We start from the raw sequence: 24425 nt of genomic DNA on the forward strand, positions 1-24425 counted from the left end.
TGCAGACATCCTCCAAGGCACAGAAAGGGGAACATCACTTGAGTGCCCTTGAAATGAAAGCCAGCTTGGATCCGCAAAACAAACAAATGAGCATAATGCAAAATGACCAAGTTGTTACTCTAGGCTCTTGCTATCCGGCTCTAGCTTTAAACACTTTACAAATGTGCTTGGCTGCCTAAACGCTAAGCAGTCTTTCTAAGCGCATGCGTAGCATTAGTAAGGTTCAAGGTCCAGGTTCACTCTGCCTGTAAGGTATGTAACTGCGATGCTCATCTCTGCTTTTGCCCAGTCACGCGGGACTCCTCAGGGAGCCCCTGGAGGGAGGCATCGGCGAAGGGACTGCAGGAAGAGACCTCTCATGAGCTGCATCTCTCCCTTCAGGGGAGTATATTCTTCATCTCCGTACCATGTACCAAAAGTGAGGTGGACCGAAGGTGGGCCGAAGTCAGTGCCGTAGCTTTTACACTCACGTTAGTCCTGGAGTCTTCTATTTAGACTTCCTGCTCTATGTGGAATGAGGTCAAGTACATATTGTAATCAGAGTATTTAAACCATCCTGGGTTCCTCTGGGTGAATATTTACAGGCAGCTCATTTCTTTCCACCTCAGCAATCTGGACTCATCATCCGTTGACTCTGTATGTTGCTGCAGTGGCATATGGCAGGGCTGGATGCAGCTGCGAAGTTGATAGGGAGCTGCACAGTGGTGGAGCCACTCCTCTCCTACGCTGCATCGACCCGGCACCACACTGAGCAGCACTCCTATGGAGCAGAGGTCCAGCCTCTCGCTTCTCTCCTCCCCTCATCTCTTTCGAGAAAAAGGCCTTGGATTGGGCAGGTGCCTGGTTTGCTCCTTTGCATCTCTGACCCTATTGCCCATGTGCACTCGCTCAGCTACGCAGATTTTACAGCTGCATTGCTTTTTTTTGGAGCTGATTTCTCTGTTCATTATTTGTACTATTTTTCTTGCACATTGTAAACACATTTAGTACAGTATAGTACAAAGGATAGTCAATGCAGTGTACATTAAGAATATATATGATGAAACCCTTGAAAATTATTTAAAGGAAATAATCTCTACATAGGTCAACACTTCTGCACATTTAAATCAGCACTAAAGCTCCAGTTCTCTGTGATCAAACAGGTTAAGAAGCTCTTTCCACTGAGGAATCACTGACTTTGTCAGAGCACTCTGCAGCATCCTCACCTGGTACTATTTTGATTTACAACATAGCAACCTCTTTCTGTTACTCCAGACTTGTTACAGTAAAACTAGATTATTCTTACTCTTTCTGGCGCTGTTCTTCTTGTAATATCATCAACAACGTAGTTGTGTGTCTATTTGCGAACACTTACACAGAAGTTTGCTTGATTTTCCTTTTTAAACTAAGCTTGACCCAAAATGAAATACAGGTATAAATATCAAACCCTCAAGTAAGGTTTGAGAAACCACAAGGTTCTCCTGCTGTTTATACGTGTGTGAATTACAGTACATCAAGAAATCAATATTCCCTAGATGGTGCTTGTGCCTGGCACTTCATGGTGAACAAACATTAGATAAGACAATATAAATGGTACAATCCTTATTGATTTCTCTTGACTGCGTAGAATGTGAAAGCTGCAGCCACAGTTAACACTTACTGACAGACTCATCTAAAGTTTCAGTGCTATTTTATATTTTTATAGTTGTCCACGCTCAATTGATTCCATTAAGTTGCTAGACACATTTCAAGCCATCTAGAGAAGAAAAAAAAAATGCAGTGCCTGGAATGAGATGCTGCTACTTTGTGCCTAGCAGGATGAAAAGGTTAAAGGACTAAATTGTGCGTGGATGTTGGAAGGAGTTCTCTTTTATTTGACAGAATTTGTTATTGTTTTTAGTGAATGGATACTGTGAGTGATGGATAGATGCATTTAACTAATTTAAATAAATGAATGAACAGTATAGACCAGCAATGTCTATGGGGAAACTATACTGGAAGCTCCCGACGTTATAGCCCCTCCTCAAACAAACAACCACCCCCCCCCCCCCCCCCCCCCCCGTAGTTCCACCTCTGTTTGATAAAATTCCCTCAGAAGAAAAATCAGATTGGCTTTAAAATCTTGAGTTGGGGATTGTTTTCAATCTGTTTTCTCTTTTGACTCATGACACGCATTTTAAATTGCCTTTTTATAGCAGTTTATGTATTGCCCTTTTTTTTAAAAAAAAAAGTGAGCTTCTCACACAAGGCTGGGAAATTAGGAGGTAGGACAGTGTAAGAAATTTTGAATATCAGGATATGATATTTAGTGCCTCAGACAATAATTTTCTACTTACCTTTTATACCCAAACAGCTCTTTTATCAAGATATCAGAATATCTGTTTCATAGTTTCTTACTCCCCCACTGGGAAAATTTAAATAACATGATTAAGTTAGTGTGAAAAAGGTGGCAGACATCCATTCCACGAATACTAAATGCAGACTGGACTATGGGATACATAACGTCTTGTGAAAACCCTTTTCATATTTTTCGGGGCTTTTTGATACCCAACAAGATGGAAATTCAGAAATTAAAAGTGGCAGCAAAAATGAAGAAGTGAGGAAATGTATCATATCAAAACCATTTCAAAGCCAGCCATTGTGTTACGGTTTCCTCCAGAGAAAACACTCTCAGCTACTGTGTAAAATAGCTTACAAAGTGCTGAATATTCTGATCTTGAAGCAGCAAACTCTGAAGCACATGCTCTGCTTTAAGTGTGTTGTGGTCCTATTGATTTCAACAGTACTGAGCTTCACTGGACTGACAGCAGCATAATCAGCACCCTCCAAGAGTGGGCACTCCTTTTCTCAGCATATTCCAGAAAAAAAAAAAAAAATCAAAGAAAACTTAGATACTGTATGAAATCAGATGAAAGTTACATTCTTCAGCTTTCAAAAGAACTGTTGTTCTTTTATAGAGATATCTATCTCAAAAAATGGGGAGAATCTACTTGAAAACATTGGGAATAATTTAATAACTTTGAAAAGACTTTGAACAGTAAATTTGCAAGATGTTGTTTCCATCTTGCAGAATAGTTTAATATATTTGAGCATGTTAACATAATTCACTTTTTCAGTCCACATTTGGTGACGCTGCCTACAGTTTTCTCTAAAATTCTTTCTTTTACCAAAAAAAGACATGACAAACTGTTTTAAAACAACAAGGATGTCTTCAGATCAAGAGAAAACTGCAGAGCGGTTCTCGTATCAAGAGCTTTTTATTTTCCCTATAAAATATTAGACATAATTAAAGGTGAGTTTAGACTTTGGTGAAAATCTAAAGAGCATCGGCAAATCTGAGCACTGCTCAGCTTTTCAATTGCTTTTCTACTTCTCAGTTCTTTTAAATGGTTTACTATGGCAGGAACATTTTTCTTAATTAGTCACAGCTAATTAGTGTTCTGGCATAGACAAGTAATCAGAAATGTCAGAGCTGCAAGGCTACATCTCCCTAATCCTTTGATAATAATTTAGCCTCCTGGGAGGGCCTCAAGCTGCGGTAAGTAGTGGCTGACAATAAGGCAAAATTAGGTGGGCAGCAGACCATTAGGATAGAAAAATAAAAAGCACTACCAAATCCTGCTGAGCACCATCAGGCAACTAACTACACTGCCAGATGAGGTGCCTGTTTAAGCCTGTGTTGTTAATTAGCTGATTCTACCAGACCTGCCACATATGTCCAGGTGCATCATGCAAAGATGTGTGTTCCTGGGTTTGCGCCAAAGGACAATTTTGCACTGTGATCAAATTTCAAGAATCTGAGAAAGAAGCCCACATATTTCTTGAAGATTATTCTGAGTTATCAAAGAAATAAGAAGATCAACAAGCTACAATCCATTTTTGTTGAGTCTTTTTTAAGAAATTAGGCACGGTCCTCTCATGTTTCTCAGAGGTTAATACAAACACAGCTTTTGACTCAAACATGGCCTTTAACCAGTTCTACCTAGTCCCAACTTGCTGAAGTTGTCTTGGCATACAATGCAGATCAAAAAGCAGACCTTTTGTCAAATCACACACTTGCAAATAACTACGTAACAATGAAAGTGAAGATTACCATTAAAATTAATGTGGCAGGAAGCAATTTGAGAATGAGGAAAAAAAATCACAGTTGAAGTTTTCTAGAAAGACATTGTTGAATACTAAATACCATGGTAATGGTGCTTTGGAGGTAGACAAGGACAGCACAAGGAGCTGGTACTACAGAAAACTCACATTTAAAATACGTGTTCCTATTAGCTTTGTAACACCAGTTGAAGATTAACCCACTTGCCAGGAAGAAGCATTTGCACATTTTTAACACATTTTTTTTGTAAAAGGTCAGAAAACTTACATGAATGATGCAATTGAATAAAGCATTTGCTAAAACTGTACTTGCAGATATGATGGCAAACAGAAATGATGAGTACTTCGTGTCTCCATTTAGGCACAGAATGAAGTACACGACATAGTAATCTTTTGAGAATAATTACTACCTCAAATAACCTCAAGTACATCATTGAACTTAAATTGTCCATCCATGCTACTAATGGAAAAGGAAAATAATGGTTGTGATGTGGGAACACTCCTAGCATTTAATTCACATTCCAGACAAAATACGAGCATATTTTCAACAGAAAAAGAGTATCACATTACATCTGAACTTTTGAAATACAAAAGCCAAAAGCATCGATGTAAATCTGGAGCGCTTGAGTCTTTATACTGCTCATAAAGATGTTCAGTCTTTCTGCACTCCAAAGAGAGTTGTGCGAGTTCCCTGCCATTAACATTGCTTACGCTGCTTGTCAAACCACGACCCCGCATGAGGCCGCAGCCCCGAGGACGTTCACCCACGTGAGCAGTCCCTGCAAAGTCAGCAGCAGTCTGCCGTCACCCCACACTGGGTGAACACCCATGAGAGATGGACGATCGGGGGCCAAAGTCACCACCTGCCAATAGGTGCCACCTTGCACAAGGTAATGAAGGGACCTATTTGCCAATGCCGACCTTTCCAGGATGCACACTCTGACTACTTTATGTATTTGTGGTACACTTGTGCGCAGGTTTCCCAGAAATTAGAGCCTTAAAAAATTAGAAAACCTTTACGTTGTGTCAATGGTAAAACACGGATGTGTGAAAACTGTTCTCTTAAACCATTCGCTGTTTCTCCAAGCGGCAATCAATTATTGCATAAAGATTTCATTGCATATATAGTCTTAATAAAATTGGAATCGCACATCTGTTGACACTATAAGTTCTTCACAACAGACCCAACACAAATATAACCTACAAGATAATGTTTTTAATGGCAAATAAACCAAGAAGGGGTTTGAAGGAGAAATGTTTGAGACTAATTTTTTCTGTGTTCAGACAAGAATATCTATACTTCATGTGCAAAGAACAAGTACAAGAAAGTAGGAATCTACCCACGTGGCACTTAGGAACTACACATTACTACAGAAAGTAAGTATCACATCAATGTTTTAAACAGTGCTTCATGCAAAATGCCTTCTCTTTTCAAGGCTGGTTTGTTAACATAATCCATTTCTGTTTTAAGGGAAACAGTTTTAAAATTATAGTCTCATGTAATTTAAAATGCTCAGGAGTTCAAGACTTCTTAGTCCTATCTTAAAAATTCAGGGAGAAACATGAATCTAAGCCCAGTCAGTGATGATAGCCTGGCATGTTTATGGACACAGCACTGCTTTTATTGTGGTTAATGGTAAAACTTCCTTTAATTTTGACAGTGTAGAACCAGACCCCATGGGAATTTCATAGTTGGTTATTTTTTACCTCTGTTAATTTTGTGATCAGATACACAGCACCGTTCTTTGGTAGGCTGCACAAATGTTCTCACACCATCCAAGAAGCAGATTAGCTTTATAAATAAGTGCGTCAATAATAATTAGTAATACTGTAGATTTATTCTAGGTTTGTGTAATTATATTTAAATACTTAATTTTCCCATTCACCAACTGCTACTTTCACAGCCTTTTCTGGAAATAAATATTTTTCAAGCTCTTGTTCCAACAACAACAAAAAAAAATTAAAGTACAACTTTGTTTCTAAAACACTTTACTAAACACAATTTTATAAAATGAGTTCTTGGCTTAAGTGATTCAACTTTAGAAAAGTTTTAGTGGGTGATGCTTTTAACCATAATTAAAAATTGCAATAATTAAACAAACACTGTAGTGCCTGTCTTCATGATTTAGTTGTTTTACACGGATTCTACCTGAGTCACTGCAGCACTAATGGTAGAAAAGTTTGCTTTATTTGAATTTATTCGAGAAACTTGTCCCAACACAACTTCATTGTCTTTTAATTTACTTCAGTGGAGTATGGAATTGTAAGGAAACACATAAGTCATTCATTTAATCAAGCCTACAGAAATCATGAACGTGGAGCAGACATTTCACCCAAAGCTACTGCAGACCATCCACATGTACAGCACAAAACCTTTCTAGTGATCTTTAAGATCTGTGGTGTTAAAAACAAACAAGAGACCAGTAAAACCCCCCACAACTACAAGCTGCTACAGCATGAGAGGAGGAGATGAATATTCTGAGTTCCTGTGACAGGAAGGAATTCCCAGCTGATCTTAGAAAGAAGACCATCTCCCACAGCACAAAGGAAGACAAAAAGTCCTAAGTGTCTCTGACAAACTGAGCAAGCAAAAAACTCTATGATTCCAAATCTGGTGATTAAATTTGAGGACAAGAAGACGGCATGCTGACCTTGTAGAGCCCAGTGCTACCAGCAGCACCAAGCCACCTTGTTGTGCATGCTGTCTATACCCCTGCTGGAGGAGATGAAAAGGACATGCGCACAGAAGCCCAGTTATACAGAAAAAAAGGAAGGAAAAAATAACCACCTTGGTTCTGCTGTGTAATCAGCAGAGGTACTGAAGCATGGGATTTAAATGGTTTAAAAATGGTGCAGAAAAAACTAGCAGCCCAGTCTTCTTTCAAAGTCCCCTGGAGATCTGAGTCTCTTTCACATGTAAGGATTCGTATCTCAAGCTTAAATTCCACTCTCCTGATTTTTCACATTTTGTATTGCATGGCAGTGTGCTTTTTCAGCCTTATCCAGCACCATAAAACAATTCACATTTTTTTTGTCTTCTGCCTAGTTTGAGACTTCTCAAATAGACAGAATATTTTCCAACTTCTAGCCTTAACATATTTGTGACCCACCGGCAGACATTTCTACTTGTATCGATATTTTATTGCTGATATTCTTCAATTCAAATGACCTTTGATGTGTACCTTACTTCATACAATCAAGTCAATGAAATTCACGCATTCATAGTTTGTAAGCATACATTTTTGAATTAAAATAGCATCTGAGGCTTGATCTCATCTACATTGATAATTAACACCTCTAGCATACAGACCAGTCTGGGTTTTTTTGGTTATTCTGGATGAGGTGTTTCCCTGGCTGAAGCACAGACGTGCACTTTTCCTATTGTGCTTGGCTGACCATTTATCGGGTACAAATACAATGTATTCTGAGAGGAAACCGACTATGAACTACAACTGTAGCCAATCGAACGGCTTGAAGTATATTTACATAAAAATGTGAATAATTTTATTCTTTCTATTTAAATATAACTTTATAGAATTGAATTTATAAACAGTACTTAGGTTTTGTTACATCACGGAATCACAGAATCATAGAATGGTTTGGGGTGGAGGGGACCTCAAAGATCATCTAGTTCCAACCCCCCTGCCATGGGCAGGGACACCTTCCACTAGACCAGGTTGCTCAAAGCCCCATCCAACCCGGCCTTGGACACTGCCAGGGAGGGGGCATCCACAGCTTCTGTGGGCAACCTGTGCCAGTGCCTCACCACCCTCACTGTAAAGAAATTCTTCCTTACATCTAATCCAAATCCACCCTCTTTCAGGTTAAAGCCATTACCCCTTGTCCTATCACTCCATGCCCTTTTAAAAAGGCCCTCTCCACCTTTCTTGTAGGCCCCCTTCAGGTACTGGAAGGCTGCTATAAGGTGTCCCCAGAGCCTTCTCTTCTTCAGGCTGAACAACACCAACTCCCTCAGCCTTTCCTCATAGGAGAGGTGCTCCAGCCCTTTTTGTGGCCCTCCTCTGGACCCGCTCCAACAGGTCCATGTCTTTCCTGTGCTGAGGGCTCCAGAGCTGGACACAGGACTCCAGGTGGGATCTCACCAGAGCAGAGCAGAGGGGCAGAATCACCTCCCTCACCCTGCTGGCCATGCTGCTTTTGATGCAGCCCGGGACATGGTTGGCCTTCTGGGCTGCAAGTGCACATTGCTGGGACACATTGAGCTTCCCATCAACCAACAACCCCAAGTCCTTCAATCTTTCCAAAAATCACAGGCAAAATCTCACTCAGTCATACTATCCTAAATCGGGATTAATCTCAAGAAAGTTGAGTTAACAGAGTTAGGTGCCTTTGTTTTAAACTTCTGCACACTATGAGCTTACATATTTTATAGTGTATTTATCTGATTCTGTGCAGTTGCTTATACCTCCTAGTGTGACGTTAGGTAGAAATACAATACCACCATATATAAAGAAAAAAAATACAAATAGGTATTTGATACACAGAATACTTACCATGTATATATTTTTTTCTCTCCTTACAGCTATAAGTGTTGTCCATGACAGCATATGATGCATATTACTAAGTAGAAGGATTTGTATCTCCAAGGCAAATTTGTGTCTCTGTGTCATGGCTTGCATCCATACAGGAGATGTTTTGTTGTGCTGAAAAGCTCGATTGCTGAAATAAAACTTCAAAGAGGTCCTCGATCCATGACAACTCCGGTTGTACTGAGGCCTTGTCCTTGGGCTAGGGCTAGTTGGTCTCACTTAAAATTACACCAGGAATCATACTTATGACTTAATGGTATGGATGATCACTTAATTGTTCTCAGGTCTGTGACCAGGCCTGGGCCAGTTTACTGCTATGGACAGAGCCGGACACTTGGTCCAATCCCACTACGTCAACAAAGTCAATATGGTCTCTCCAGTGAGAGTTAGACTTGGCCTTAGTCACATAATTTTATTAACATACAGGAAATTACAACATAAGCAAAAATAACCCCAAAGAAAAACAAAAAATAGAAACTTGAAAATGAAACATATGCTTGCAGATTCAGTGCAAAAGCAAACTGAAGCAGAAGTTGCTAATATGGTTTTAGTACTTTGTGAAGGTGCCAGCTGGATGGATGATAATTTTTCTACCCCTGCAGGGCATCAAAGCTTTTATAAAATCATTCTTTTCACACATATTAGCACTTAGCTTATTAAAACAGATGATACTTTTTTTATAAAGCTGCCTGGGAGTGTCTGGAAATATAAAATCTGAGAGATAAGTCTCATTTTGACCACCCAGTCTAACAAACAACAAACACTGACATGACATACCATGGCTGAGAGTCTATGTTATGGGACCTTCTGTGACTGCCACAACTGTAGTGTCACAATAAAGGCTGTGAATTGCTGTTATGAAAACATTTGCTGTAACTTGCATAATTAAATGAAACTGCCAGCAAAGCTTTCTAAAATACTTAGGAGATGACACACAAATAAATACATTTCAAAGTCTGTATTATGTTCTAGAATTTGTTTTGTAATGAATTGCTTTGCACAGTGCCAGAGATGACTTCTTTCCCTGTTCAAACTCCTACATCATTAGAAGTAACTGGCATCATTATCACGTAAATTGATCCAAATTTATAATAAAATAACATCTATTTTAGACGTATATTAACTGCGTAGTGCTTTAAATTTATACAGAAGGTACAATTCCTGCTGCCTACAGCTTCTCCTTCAGACCACTCAGAAAGGAATATACCAGACATAAATTAGTGGTCAGAACTTTAATGAGCAGAAACATGCCCAAGAGTATTTCTAGTGGCCTTATAGGAGAGCTTTGTATGAGGAAAATTTTGGTAGGGTAGGTGTTCATTTCTAACAAAAAGAGGAGGAATCAGGCACAAGTGGAGGGAGTCCACAAAACACACCAATCCATGTCTCTCCATTAACAGACTAAAAATCAAAATATGGAATAAAATTGGACTACTCACAGTGGAACAATGACTATTTCAAATAATAATTTTCTACCAATTTGATTTATGATTTCTAGCACTTAGAATTTTCCTGCAGCAAATGTTTAAAGAAAGGCCACCCTTGATAGCTGAATATGATAAAGCAAAAGCAAAAATTATCAACAGGGAAGAACATCTCAACAGCTTGCTGAGTACACATCATCAAAATGCAGCTTATCCTTTCTAACGTAGTAGTGATACCAGCAAGCTTTGCAAGGGTAGTTACTTACATCAAATAACTTCTCTATGTACATTTCCTCATTGACTTTTTCTCGAAGTATATCCTGGTTTTGCCGAACAAACATAATGTAGGTATCTGCCAGATCCATCCCTGGTTTCTGTGGAGACATAAAGTCAGGGGACAAAGTAGTGGGAAGGGAAAGAGACAGACCACTCAACAACTGAGACAAGAAGTCATACATAAACATACTGAAAACTGAGATTTATAATGTTCACACATGTGTAAACTGTATTTACTCCATCTGCTGTGAATTCTGGGTTAGTTACCAAGTTCAGGAGGGTTTACTATTAATAAAGTTCTCAGCGTTATAATTTATGAATGCTTGGAGTCACAAATCTATGCTGACATATGTAACAGAATGAAGTTTCGGCTCCGGTAATGTCAACGGCAAACTTGGACATTTTCCCCTTTGTCGCCAGCATGGCTCCCATAGTGACTCCATTCAAGGTCCAGACCCTGCCACGACATTCAGAAAATGTTCAAAAAGCACTCAGTTCCTTTTGCTTGGCCTCAGGTTTGCTGCGATTTGCTTCCAATCTACAGTTGAATTTTGTGTTTGAGGTTAGCTTCTACCAATTCCGATCCAAACTAAGTTCAAGCATTTCCCTGAGAGCATCGGTGTAAAAAAGTTGGTATGAGAGCAGACCTGTAGCCCTGTTTTTCTGAACATGTTGTTCTGGCAGAATCAGTCCAGAGGCTGACTAAGGAAGAAGCAAGAGCTGAAATGTTTCCTTTCTTGTACCGATCTATGCTCTGCATGAATAGCAGAGTAGATGTAACTTTATGCCACGCTCCCAAACATGGGATGGGCTAGGGTATGTCGTGTCTATGTGACATTATGTCAGGCCAGGCAGAGTGGTTGCTGAAACTGCTCTTTCCCACCCAGCTGGGACTTCTGGACCTCTGTATCCACGAAACATTCTTCCTCGCTGAAGCCCCTGACAGCCAGCAACATCTCCTTTCCCGGCAGTGTACGCCAGAGAGCTGGTCAGGAGTTCACCTTTCTCTACCAGGAACCAAGACCAAACGTAAACACTTTGGAAAGTCTTCTGTAAATGCCATCTGTGTGAGCAAGTCTGTAAAGTATCGCTTGCTCCTAGATAATACAAAGTTCACGGCATGCGAAAGAAGGCTAAGTTTTATAAATAAGCCTTAGCACACAGCTAATTTATAAATGATTCAGATTTGGCTAAGACCGACTCTGTACAGAGTAATTAAGAGCTCTAGGGAAGGAGGATGAAAGCAGCTATACCCATTCCCTGAATTCCCAGGCATAAGCCATCTCTGTTTCTCAGAAGCTGTTATTGTCTGAAAACAGCATAAGTACAATGCTGTAAGAGTAAAATATTTAGCATATTTTGAAGGCCTGTATGCATAAACATGCTCATACAGTTAAAATATTTACACGTATTTTTATGTTAAGGCTTCCTTTCTAGTCTACAAGTGGATAACTTTTAATTTTTCTCATTCCTTATTATCATGTATGTAATGGATTATAATGTATATAAACAGGTCTGAGCACAAGAGGGAAGGAAAGGTGCAACATGACCAAACTAATACCTGTCCAGAAACTGCCATTACAACAGTAGGATGAGAGCATTCTCCCTTCAAAACTGCAGTGACTGAAACCTGCTGGGTCATGAGCTTCATCTCTTTTTTCCTGAATCTACCATGGACACATACACGAATATGATGTACAATAAGAAGATTTCCTTTTTTGTTTATACATGTGCATCAATGGCAGTTTCACTTCTTAAAAGTAACAGTTAAATGTGGAATGATAGCCTGATTTTACACTCCCAGCATCTCCAAAACTCACACTGAAAAACTGAAATATCTCCTGTACATTTAGACTGGTCATTCCAGAGGCAATGAAAGCTCATTTCAAAAACTTATCACACACATACATGAAACTCTTAAGAGGAAAGCAGGACCATTTACATTTATATCTGAGTTACACACCTTGAACCTAAGCATAGAAATAAAAATAAAAGCTTACAATAGATAAAACAGTACTCTGTTGGAAAACCTGGCTCATGGAAATCAATAGATTTCCTTCACAAAAATGTGCTTTCATTAAAATGTGACAGAAATGTTTTTATATTAAACTAAATCCAAAGTGAAGGAGATTTAAAACAGAAAGCTCCATATCTTACCTTAGTATACTCATTTATGATGGTACAAAAGAATGCAACCAGTGTTGAAATTATAGATACTTTCTAAAACCTGACAAGCAGTTTATAGGAATTGGACTAGTTTTGACTTGGAAGGATAACGGAAAAATATTTTGAAATCTCCAGGGGTGGTGAAGGAGATAATCTAGCAAACGAAAGGCTGATTATAGTTCTTAGAGATATACATATATTTTTTCTTTTACTAAGTTCAGTAAAAAATGTTGATCTTGTAGACAGCCAAAGCTAGAAAAATAACATTTCCCATCAGCATTAACTCTCCCCATATCTTTGAGATGTTTACCTCATCCTGAAGCTGTGACATATGGGAATTTCACACCTAGTGAATATATTTTCATGTAGCTTGTGGCACAGAAGTGTAATCATTAAAAGAATATACACAAGTAAGAGTAACTGCAACAGCTGGTGACATTTACCAATTAGAATTACATTTCTTTAAAACACTTCATCCTTCTTTAATGTGTGCAGGATAATTATCTTTGAAATTGCTGTGGAAAAAAAAATGAATTTTCCTTTTAAACGGTGTCTGCCTACAGTAGACCTACGTCTGGGTAAGAAAGATTATCAATACCCCAATAGTATGGCTCTCTGTTTTAAAATCTCACCAAAATCACTGCAAGTTAACCACCTTTGCTCATGGTAGGCAAAACACACATTAAACATTGAACGAACCAACATCCAGTAGTTTGTTATCTCTCCATATTGCATGCATTGAATTCATTTGTTTTCTCTAAACATGTGAAAGAAGAAAAGCAAGCTATTATAAGCATCAAAACAGGCTTAGTGCTATGTATTTCATGTTGCAACTTTTTTTTAATAGGGATTATGTATTAGATGGGAACCTCTGATTACATGATCCTCTATTGCTTTATTTTGGATTTTTAAACTTCAGAAAAAAACTCAGGCTAATGTAGAATAAAAACACCAAACAACAATTAAGCAATTGGATGTACCTTAAAAGACAAATAGAAACTGAGATACATTTTAAGTAACTGTCGCAGCGGGCATTTCATTACTAATATCAGACAGACTTCAGCAACTCAAGTCTCCACTTCTGCACCCAAAATAAAAATTTCTGCTCCTCTGAATTTCTGGCAGAACATCTGCTGAAGTTAATGGGACAGAGTTATTTGCACGTCTTTGGGAGAAGAATTTAACCTGGTATACTTATCTGGATAAGTGTAAAAAAAAGGTATTCTGTCTGAAAACTTCCCCAAGAAAAAAAGTGTTATTTTATGACAGATAAAAAGTTATTGTAGGTTTGTTTTATTCAGAACACCAGACAAGATGTTTTGCCTATCTGAAAATGAAAGAGAACCAAACAAAGAGATGAATGGAGAAACTGGAAACACAAAGACATCAAATAAAATACCAGGAAATGAAGAGTTGTAAATAGGGTTACTTTGTCGCTGGTTACACAAGTAACTGAATACGCTGGCGAGTGAATGAGTTTAAACAAGAGTGTAGGCTTCAGCACATTCTTTTTTAGGGTTAATCACTAGTTAACCTGGCAAGATGAACATGCTGTTTGGGGGGAAAAAAAAAATCCGTGTTAATTATATAGTGCAAGCGCTCTTACTTCCTGCTGCTGCACCTAATCCCACAGGTGCAGGTTGTCGCTTTTACTATTCACTGGTAGGTGGGTCCAGATCGACAGGCACTTTTTCATAGCAACACATTCAAATAAAGAAGAAACAGCTTAACTTTCCCCCTTTAAACAGGAAAACACTATCACAGCGTCTGTTTAACAAGGAGGCAATTTTTAAAACACATTCTTCCAGTTTCCAGGATGATGGAGAAGCTGTATTGACAGCCATGGCTCCCGCTGGCAAAATCTGCCTGAGGCACCTAGTCAAAAGCAATGCTGCACTGCCTTGATTTCCAGAGGTTCAAATATTTTGCTGCTGAAAGGTTTGCAACAAGCTTAGTAGTGCCGCTAATATTAGACTCTCCCTACAGGAGAGATACACCTAAGTTTCTGCACAGCTTTTTGCAGTGCAACAGTTTGTAACAAATCTCAATAAAGCCTGGGTACATTTGTAAATATTTGAGTTCTGTTTATCCTCAATTTGGCATTTGTCACAGAACATTTCTTACCATCAGAAAGCATTAACCAAACTTGTATTCTTGATATTACCAAGGAAAAAATATCTAGTTTTACTAAGTTGCTATCCTGTCAAAGCATTAATGTTCCAAAGACGAGAACAGATGTTAGAGACTAACTATATAATAACAAACTTCATCCCATTTTGTGTTTGCTCTCCTGTCCACCCCCTTCCCCTCCCCTGCAAACTGGAGGGAGACATTTTAACTACAGCGTGGATGTAACAATGAAATGAAAAGGCGTGATGAGCCGGAGGGGGCTATTGTGAGAAACAGGAGCTCCTTATTCAGTGTCCACCATCAAATGAAAGAGCACGTTGGAAAATTTCACTGCCTGAAATACTGCAAGGCTCATCACTTGGGCTTTGGAATGCAGCATTAAAGTATCATTAAAATATTTTTGGAATAGAAACTACTTGTACTCATGACAAGATCCTCGCTCCCTTCATTTCTTACAAATTGAAATACAGAAGTTGGGCAAGGAAGATGCACCGTTTGTACGATCATTGTATTATAAAGGTAACATTTTATTCTCACATGGTTATGAAAAATAATATTTCGCTTAAATGAAAAAATACAATGCATTTTCCCTGCCTTTACTACATCTTCTTGTAGATGAAAAAGCAACCTTAGCAAAGGCTGAACACGTGTATTTTGAGAACTGTCATGCAGAACTTAGGCTGTGGTTCAGCAAGCATTTAGGAAAATGCTTTTTCATATTTGTATGCTTTCATTGCATTCATGGGGCAACACAGGCATGCAAGGATCTTGATTCAGTAGCGCAAAAGGTCTTCAGAATGCTACAGTTCCTATGACAAAATCAGGTATTAAAATACGCTTTTTCCCAAAAAATAACTGTGCTATTTTAACTTTCCTGCTGATTAGCAGCCCTCCTTCTGATCTCCATTCAAGAGGTATCTCAAAAACACTGCTGACTTAGAAGAGATGATGCAGGGCTTTCCCTCCAATTCTGCAACAGCTTGTCTGTAGGGATCTGAAAACAGAAGGGCCAGTTCCCAGGTTGGGTTATACAGAGGAGGAGGAGGAGGAGGAGGAGGAGGAAGAGGAAGGCAGGAGAAGTCCTGAGCATGAGGATAACAACTGTTTTGTGCTCTGTATTTTTAAACAGAGGTCTCCAAGTAAATCCTGCTTAAAAATGAATGGCACAGGGTGGCCACACCTGATTAAACACTGATTTCCCAGAAAAAGTCGTTCGCTTCTCAAAACCAACTAATAGAGGCCACGCAGTACAGGTGTGGCGTTGGGAAATGGAGGTATCTGGAAGGTCCCAACGTGTATCCACATGGCAGAAGGCAGGGCTCCTCCTCTGGCCTCTGCAGGACCCCGTAAGTCAAACACTGGCACATGTGCGAGGCCCCTTTTCACACCTTTGATCCCCGCATAAAGGCAAGAGCGGGGCGAGAGGCCCGGCACTGTGCGAGCTGCACGCTGCTGTTGGCCCCGGGTCCTTCCCGTGGCCCCTCTGCACTTGGTGCGACAGGTGGCCTACGTGACCTGAGGGAGGATCACGTTCCTTCTGCACCCTCTAAATGACTGGCATAGATTACCGGCTCCTACAAAGGGATTTAAACGTACCTTTCTGTACAAAAAGCCGTATATAAATATGCATGTGACTGGATGCTCAATTTGTATGAGTAATTGTTCTGGTTATATTTGTAAATGAGGCAAATGTGTGTAGAAATGACCAGTTACAGCCACAATTATTTGTGTGCAAAACTGACTTACGCGATAAGAAACTGAACACAAGGAAATTATCTACATGATTGAGGATTAATAATCATTTGAGATTAATGACACACATTTTTGCCCCCAGTTCTACTGCAGTCTTTCTCTATTCTCATTAATTAACTGGCTTTGTGACCAGAACGTTACAAAATAAAAAGGAAAAATACAGACAGGTTGTACTACATCTCCTAAGGATTGCTTGGGCTTTAAGAGTCTAACAAAGAACTATAGCGGATTTGAGTGAGTTGTTTTTGTTTTTTAAAAAAAGTAACCTAAATAATTTCCTGCATTTCCAAACATCAAAAATGGCATTAACAAGACAAAAAATTGCATCCTTGCTATACTACTTATAGTTGTAACTATTTACCTCTGAACATTTGGTTTCTTTCACGTGCACAGCAGCCACAATTTCTTTCACTTCAGAGCATGGCATACTGTGACAATTATCAACAAAAAGAGCATAACAGCAACCTGACTTTTTAATTATTATTTTTAGGAAATCGTAAGCCTTCATTCTTGTTACTCTTCTTAGTCTGGGTTATTTTGCGCTGTTCCTAGTATTTCTGTTGCTGTTTCAATTACTCAAACATATACAGTGTCCATATAGCCCTACATGCAACCGCTGCGGAAAGCAATGAGAGCTCCTTGTGACTGCGTACGTCCTGATTCCTAAAGGGCATTCTGAAAAACGGAGGCTTATGTTGAATGCTTTCTTAAACAGGTTAAAAAACAAAAAGACAAAACTTTTTTTTTGACTGAGATATTCATAACTCTCTAGCAAGATTAACGAATGGAAGGGTAGGCAGCAACATTTTAACGAACATATCTGCCAAATGAATGGCAAGTCTGTGTCTGTATTTCCCACCCTGGCCCTGAGAAGTTGAGGGATGCCTTCTGAGGAGTGCGCATCTTCATGCCCAACTATTTAATGTTTACATCCCCTCTCAATATTAATAGAATTAACCTTTTCCTCAAAATTACCAAGAATCATCCAAGAATGTCCTCCTCCTTTTTGAATCCTTTATTATTTCTATTTTTATTTACCTTTTAACTTAATTATCCCCTTTACCTCTCACCCTTTCTCTAAAACATTCTGCTCAGTACTATCTTCATTTTCTTCTAGCATCTCTTTTGTCTAGTTAGTTTCTTCTTCTTTCACTATAAACCAGCATATTTTTCCCTCCTTGCCAAATACTGAGCTTGGTAATCAAAGATCAAAAACTCCGTTGAACTCACACACTCAAAAAAACCCCAAGGGCCTTTTGCCCCCCAACCTCCTTCTCCCCCAGAGCCACCAAGTGATCAACAGCTCTGTTTCAGGGACCCCAAGGACAGGGCTAAGGTGATCCAGTGACATCCTCGAATGGGGGTGGGGCATGAGGGCAGAGTGCAGTTGTCTAACAAAAGTGCAATTTTGCACTTATTTGCAACTGTATCAAAAGAAAGGGTCTACTGTGGTCACCTTTAAGTCAGTTCCACATAGGCGGCTATATGGTAAGAAGGGACAAGAAGAGACTTTAACCCGTATCAGTTCAAAAATGCAGCCACACAAAGCATTTAATTAGCTTCAGTGCAGGCTTGCTGGGATACCATCACACTACCGAGAGCTCACTGTAAATTCCTCACCCTGTGCTGCCTCTTTCTCCATTTCTCACTTCAGTTGTTAGCCCAGGAGATGACCTTGTAACGTGATGACTTACAGACTCCTTTTGCAGTTGGAAATTGTAACTTCCACAAGCAGTGACTTTAGACCGTATTCAGACTGGACACTAGCTGCCAGTTGTGACACTAATGGCTCTTCTTGGCATCTCAACTGCATCTTCACAAGGGCAAGAATGTGGAGAAGCAAAACCAAACCCCTGCCTATCCAAGTCCTTCAACCCAGGAAAAATGTCCTCCAGAATTTGGAACATGTTTGCTTGGCCAGACCCACAGCCTCCCTGAAGTACAGTTTGCACCTGTGGTTTACAACTACAGTACTGTTGCTCTAGTGCAGTTCACATCTTGGGCTGTGGGAAAGGTGTGTGGGATAGCTGAAGAGCAAAGGGGCTGTAAAAATGCCAGGATCCTGATAGCCTGTCTATAACCTGGTCGCCTCTTCAGACCAAGCAACACCATTCAGTGAATGTGAGACAGGTAACGGGGCTCCAGCAGCCACCTTCCTGCTCTGCCTTCCTCTTCCTCTGGAGCAGGGCATCGTTATGTGAACTGACTTGCAATAGTCCCCTAAGCCTGCAGCAAAGGTATCTTTAAGTCTCATCTTTATCACTAACTCAGACTTCAACATATCCAGGCTAATGGTAAAAGACTTTGACATCTCCTTCTCCTAGATATTCTATACAATTTGGAGAGTTTGTCATGTTACCTAACAGAAGTCAATGAATTTCTAGTTTGTATGGTAATTTTTTCTTAGGCTTTTGAGTCTTAAGTGCCTCAACAAGGACCTGTTGGAGCAGCTCCACAGCACAATATATTAACAAGAGGTATTCTAATTTAACTGGATTTGATGTGAGGTCACCCCTTTGAATGCAAGATTGGGCCTACTTTTTCATAAAACACAAGAGCATTTATACAATTCAAGGAAAAGAAGAAGTCCACATGTAACCAAATAAGAAAAAAAATCTGAAAACAAAATCCAAAGAAATATGTTACAATTTGTCATATTCTGAATAAAGTGAATATGAAGATAGCAAAATAAGAAGTTCCAGAAACAGAGATTTTTCCTTTCATTTAGCACGCATGGGTTTTTCAAAAATATGTAACAATGTAAGCTTGAAAGTATTATATTTTTAAGTGTAGAACTGCTGAAAGGATTTCTAGAACCACAGAGTCTAGCATGTCTGGCTTTCTTCTATATTTGTAATTTTATTTCTTGTAAGGCCATTAACATAATTTTAGCCAATTTTTTTTCTATGAAAATAAGATTCTCTTAAAATCACATAAAAAGGGATGAGAACACAGACTCGAGAAAGAACAAAGGATATTCATCAACAGCGATAATGACAATATTTGAGAACTTCTTCCTTGCTTTTTTAAAGAAAAGATATTTTACTATGACAGTCCAATAAAAATATTCTAAGAGTTGAATTTTGCTTTCATGTGTAAAAGAGCTCCAACAGGTACCTTTTCTAGTTTTTATTTATACCATACAAACTTTGCAGAAGCAATGGCAAATCAAATAGAGACTTAGCAAGCAAGGGATTAAATAAGGTATATTGGGTCCTGAGGTAAGAAATCAATAAATAATTGATATTCAAGTACGATGCTTTTACTTGTTGCTTATCCCGTACATTCGACCAATTTATCCAAACGATTGAAAAACCCCTACAAAAGAGTAGTATCTAAGTTGCAATCCTTGCTCTTCCACAACTGAAAAAGTGCATTGAGAATAACCTTTCTAAGCTTTGCTTTGAGAGTTACTCATTGCCTGAGGGAAATGAAATGCCCTCTGGGGGTTGTAGTGGCTGTTTAAATACTCTGTGTAAAACTATAATGAATCTCTGTAGGAAAGCAAAGTGTCAACAATAAAAAATGTGCGCTAACAAACCCCTATTTTTTGAATTATTATGAACACTAGAAAAAATAGATTAAAAGGGTTGTACTTACAGGAACGTCAACATATTTTGCAGCTGCTTTCACCTTTAGAAAATTAAAAATAAAACAACACACAGTAAGTGCTTCTTACTACAGATTGTGCACAATTTCAGAATTATGCACAGAAAGAAGAACAGCACCATTGTGAATCCAAACACTCACAGTGAATGAAACTAATGATGAGAAGAAAGTGCCTTCATCGTATCTTGACAATTTAGACAGCACACCTTCTAACACCGAAACAACCTGGAGGAAAAGCATAGAGAAAAATATAAATGCACAATCTGAAAAGAAAACATTTTGAATCAGAATGCGAGTTCTTCTTCCTCAGATTTTTATTGTTCAGCAGGGCAATGCAAACTGTAAATTTGATCACTTTCTCCATCTCACAAAGTGCTGAAATCAAGGACAACACTCGTTTCTCAGCTTCCCCTATCGTCTGACCTGATGGAAACCATTGACGAACCACTGCAGAAATAGAAATCCAATCCAAAAACTCTCCTGATGAGGGCCTGCTACCCAGCACCACTTTGCTGCCTCTAGAACGTGTGCTTAAACATAGGAGTGTGTGTGTACCCAGCATGTATTTTGGGTAGAAAACACACGCTGTTTTCTAGGACCACAGTTTCTCGGATCACAGCTTCGAAGATGATGGAGCACAATTGTTAAAGCCGATTATCTTGGTAATGGGTTCCTCTCATCTTTGCTATTGAATAGAAACCTAGCCTTGATTTCACCCAATAGGGTAACAGCACTTGTGTGTTCTGTCAGCTCATCTTCAGCCATGGCACGTGCTCTTGAACTGCTACTACATGGCCAAGAAGGGGCAAGAAAATGTAGGCCCCAAATCTCTGGTATGGTGTGGTTCCTCTCCCCCACACTTTCACCTGTGATTTTCTAAGTAGTGCGACTCCTCAGCAAGTGGCACAAAAAGGCGTTTTTCCCACATTTCTGTCCAAAACCTATCTTATTAATTGCATTAATTATAGACAATATTTAAACTCCTCCAAATTAACCTTAAAGCAAACAAATCCCCTTCTCACATTCCTCTGTGATGTTACGTTGCTGAAGTCATTCATAGTATATAACATAAAATACGTCAGCTGTTGTATTTGTGTGCATTTATTTTACACATATGAATTGCTTTCCAGTTTATATGAAGATTGTTCTAAAAGTCATCCCTTGCTCCCAACACAGTCATTCCCACAACCACGAGTATCATTTTATGAGTGTGAGGACAGAACAAAATTCCATCTGGCATGCTGTTAACGGGCACTGTAACAGTGTCACAACAGTGTCACCTACAGAGGAACGGAGATCATCACTTTACAGTAAGCCCTGCTCTTAACAGTTCAAGGAGCAGGAGCAAGTGCAAACCTACATTTGTCATTTATCAATCTAACTTGTCATATTTACAGTGATTAATTAAGACACCAGTGCGTAGGTGCCGATCAAGAAATAAAACCATATCACAAGAGAGAGTGGCAGTTGCTTCTGCACCCCATGCACAGCATAATTACAGTCCCTTTATTAGACCAAATACCAGTTTTCTGCTTTGCTGTTGCATCCCTGTGAGAAGCTGCCGCTCATACTTTAGCTCATTTTATCTGACTGGCAAGGATTCTTGCTGCAGAAGGGTGTTCAATCTTCTTGTGCAAAAAGACCTGCTATGGAAGGGGCTGATCTCACAGACAACATGGTGTCCACAGCACCAACAAATGGTTCCAATATAAGTGGGACACAAAAGAACAGAGAGGAAAACATTGCTGTGTCAAGGATGCCCATTTAAACAAAAGGCTTAGTTATGAAGCTGGAAATTTGTTTTCTAAGATCTCAGCATACAGAGACATGGGAAGCTCTAACAGCATCTTGCGTGTACCTCACATTCTTTCAATTGGTTACCCTGAGACACATTGTGCTTTGTTTCATTGTTTTGTGCTATTCCTGTGATTTCTTAAAAGCTTTAGCTTGGTAAATCTTGCGTATAAAATGCATGGTGTAGTCTTTACCAAGTAAAGTCTCAATGAAGTGAAAGTACTCTTTTCATTTTCACAGATGACTTGCAGCTAAAAACAATTATTGAAACACTTATTCCACTGGAACTCAAAGGAAATAATACAGAGGCAAAGGCTAAAAATAATGAAAATAGATAAAAAAAATGAACACACATGGATATTATGCACATTGATGTGAATTTTTCCTGGTCAAAACCAAGAGCGAAATATCACCTTCCCCTCTACGCTCAGAGGCTTTCTGCCTTGAAACAGAAGCTATCAGGATGTCATTGGCGTTTCACATCTCAAGTGAGGAGAGACTGGTTAAGCTTCCAGTGCTCAGCCAGTGACACAGAATATTTGCCTCCTGTTCCCAGACTTTAACCTCTGGTAATAATGTATGTGATACTCCATGATGGCAATCCCTCTGTATTGATGGCAGTTGTCTCCAGAATTTCTTGTACATACATTCAGGGGGAATAAGACTATTTCTTCCTTCTTATATAATCTCAGATATTAAAAACATCAATGAAAAGGTTAACTTTTAATAGCATGATTTGCTCTGATTAAATTCCCCTTTTTTCCTTGTCCTCTTCATGAACACTAAGCACATAAACTGACAGGTCAGTTCAGAATGATGACAGGTGACATGTAAAACTTGAAACTGTTGAGTTGAACTGTTTGTAGTTACATTTTCACCAAAACTTTACTTTAGAGAAAAAAACATGTGTGGTTTTTACACATTTATCTGTAAGTGGACACATTTTGCTTTAACTTCTACAACAATCTTACAAAAACCCTTCCTCTTCAACTCCTGTGCAAGCATGGTGGGTGTCAACCCAAAAGGAGATTCCTGCTCCCCCCACCCTGTGCCAGCAAGCTGTAACAAGTAAAAATTAAGGTATGATCAAAATATGAGCAGAGTCTTATTTTTTTTCCCACTCGCAAATTGTAAATGTACAGCTTATTTCTCCTACCTGGAAAATCAGATATTTCTGGGTAGTTTGCAATGCATAGATAACAAAATGTCTTACAAAGTTTTTCTGTCCTGTGATTATTTGCTGTGTCCTTCCAACTAATAGGGACTGAAAGCTTTTCTTTTATATCAAGCACTTAGGACTTTTGCTGGAGCAGAGGTGCTACAGTAACATAAGACATCATTTAAGTTTTCTTCACTTATTCTCCAAGTACCTACATCATGTCAAAACATATTTTCTTTTTAAATATAAAACACCTACAAAGTCAACTTCAAGCAACAGCAACTTATAAAATATTTTTAAATTAAATGGTTTGTAGAGCAAAATCTTATTAAAAAGTTATACTGATATTCTGTATGTTGTCCATCTTTAAATACAAGATTTAAATACTACTTAGTGATAGGAAGAAAGTTTTCATGTGAAAAATTAAACAAAGAAATAAAACATGCTATTACTTAAGATTATATTGACATAATCAAGTCCCACCAGTTCTACTAGCTGCTAGCAGTTCTTATCTATAACAGAAACACAGATGAGAAACTTATCCAATTAGCAAGTTGCATAGAAATTGTTTACCTAATGGGTTATAAAATTTAATTTTGCAAATTCAATATTATTTGGATGACTATTTACAAATCGTGTCGCTGTCCCCCCCCAAACTCACTGTGTCCAGAAAAACTGTGATATTTAAAGACATTTCAGAAGTTAGAGACGTATTTTTTTGCTTTATTATAAATTAAAATCTAAATTGTTTTACCTTTGAAACAAGAAGTGAAATAATTTCTTTAACAGTTTCTTCAATCAAGTCATCTATTTTTGAATGGTATTGTTGCTGTATTTCAAAAGATAAAGAAGCATTAGCATGTATATGAACACACACTTTTGTCATAAGTCATAAACAGTACAAAGCTGATAACCCTGCCAGATCAGATTTACTTAAAATTATCATTTTGAACATCAGAAGAACAAACCCTTGAAAATGATCCACCCAATCAACACTTTCTTACATTCTGTGTTGAAAATTTTCCCATGTACACTGTTGAGTTAAGCAGCTAATGGGGTTATTATTTAGATGAATTGAGTTCTTATTCTTATTCAGGCGAAGGAATGTGAAGGATACTTTTTGTCTTCTCCTATATAATTAAGGTGGTCATGTATTTTTTTTCTAAAGGGTTGGTTTAGCTGGAGAAGCAAAAAGACTAGAATAAGATTTAATTAATACAGCATTTCATGTCTGACAACTCTCATTCATAAGTTATTTTAAATGTCCTCTAGAAATAAAATGAGCTCCAATTGTTCATCCTAAAAGAGCCTTTCTGCTCACACAGTGAGCTGCAGTTTATACAGATCTTACAATCTGCTCAAGCAAGGGCAAAATTAAAATTTCATCAACAAAGCAGAATACATGGTAACAAATTAATAGGCCATAAAGGCATAATAAAACAGACTTCATTCTCCATAGCCTTTTTTCTTTTCCTTTTTCTTAAA

The 24425-nt window shown here is 38.6% G+C and overlaps 1 protein-coding gene across 4 annotated transcripts in view; it reads right to left on the reverse strand.

Annotated features, from left to right (window-relative positions):
* The window catches only part of CADPS2 (calcium dependent secretion activator 2), a 325438-nt gene that overhangs the window by 13189 nt on the left and 287824 nt on the right, over positions 1-24425 (reverse strand). For all 4 annotated transcript variants that reach the window (XM_075428325.1, XM_075428323.1, XM_075428324.1 and 1 more), the window contains 4 exons: positions 23695-23769; positions 20129-20212; positions 19979-20011; positions 10321-10428 (listed from right to left, as the gene is read on the reverse strand). In XM_075428325.1, coding sequence (XP_075284440.1) covers positions 10321-10428; positions 19979-20011; positions 20129-20212; positions 23695-23769 — 300 coding nt within the window. The remainder of the gene's footprint in view (positions 1-10320; positions 10429-19978; positions 20012-20128; positions 20213-23694; positions 23770-24425) is intronic.

This window comes from Opisthocomus hoazin, chromosome 8 (genome assembly GCF_030867145.1).
Source record: "Opisthocomus hoazin isolate bOpiHoa1 chromosome 8, bOpiHoa1.hap1, whole genome shotgun sequence".
Classification (NCBI taxonomy): Eukaryota; Metazoa; Chordata; class Aves; order Opisthocomiformes; family Opisthocomidae; genus Opisthocomus; species Opisthocomus hoazin.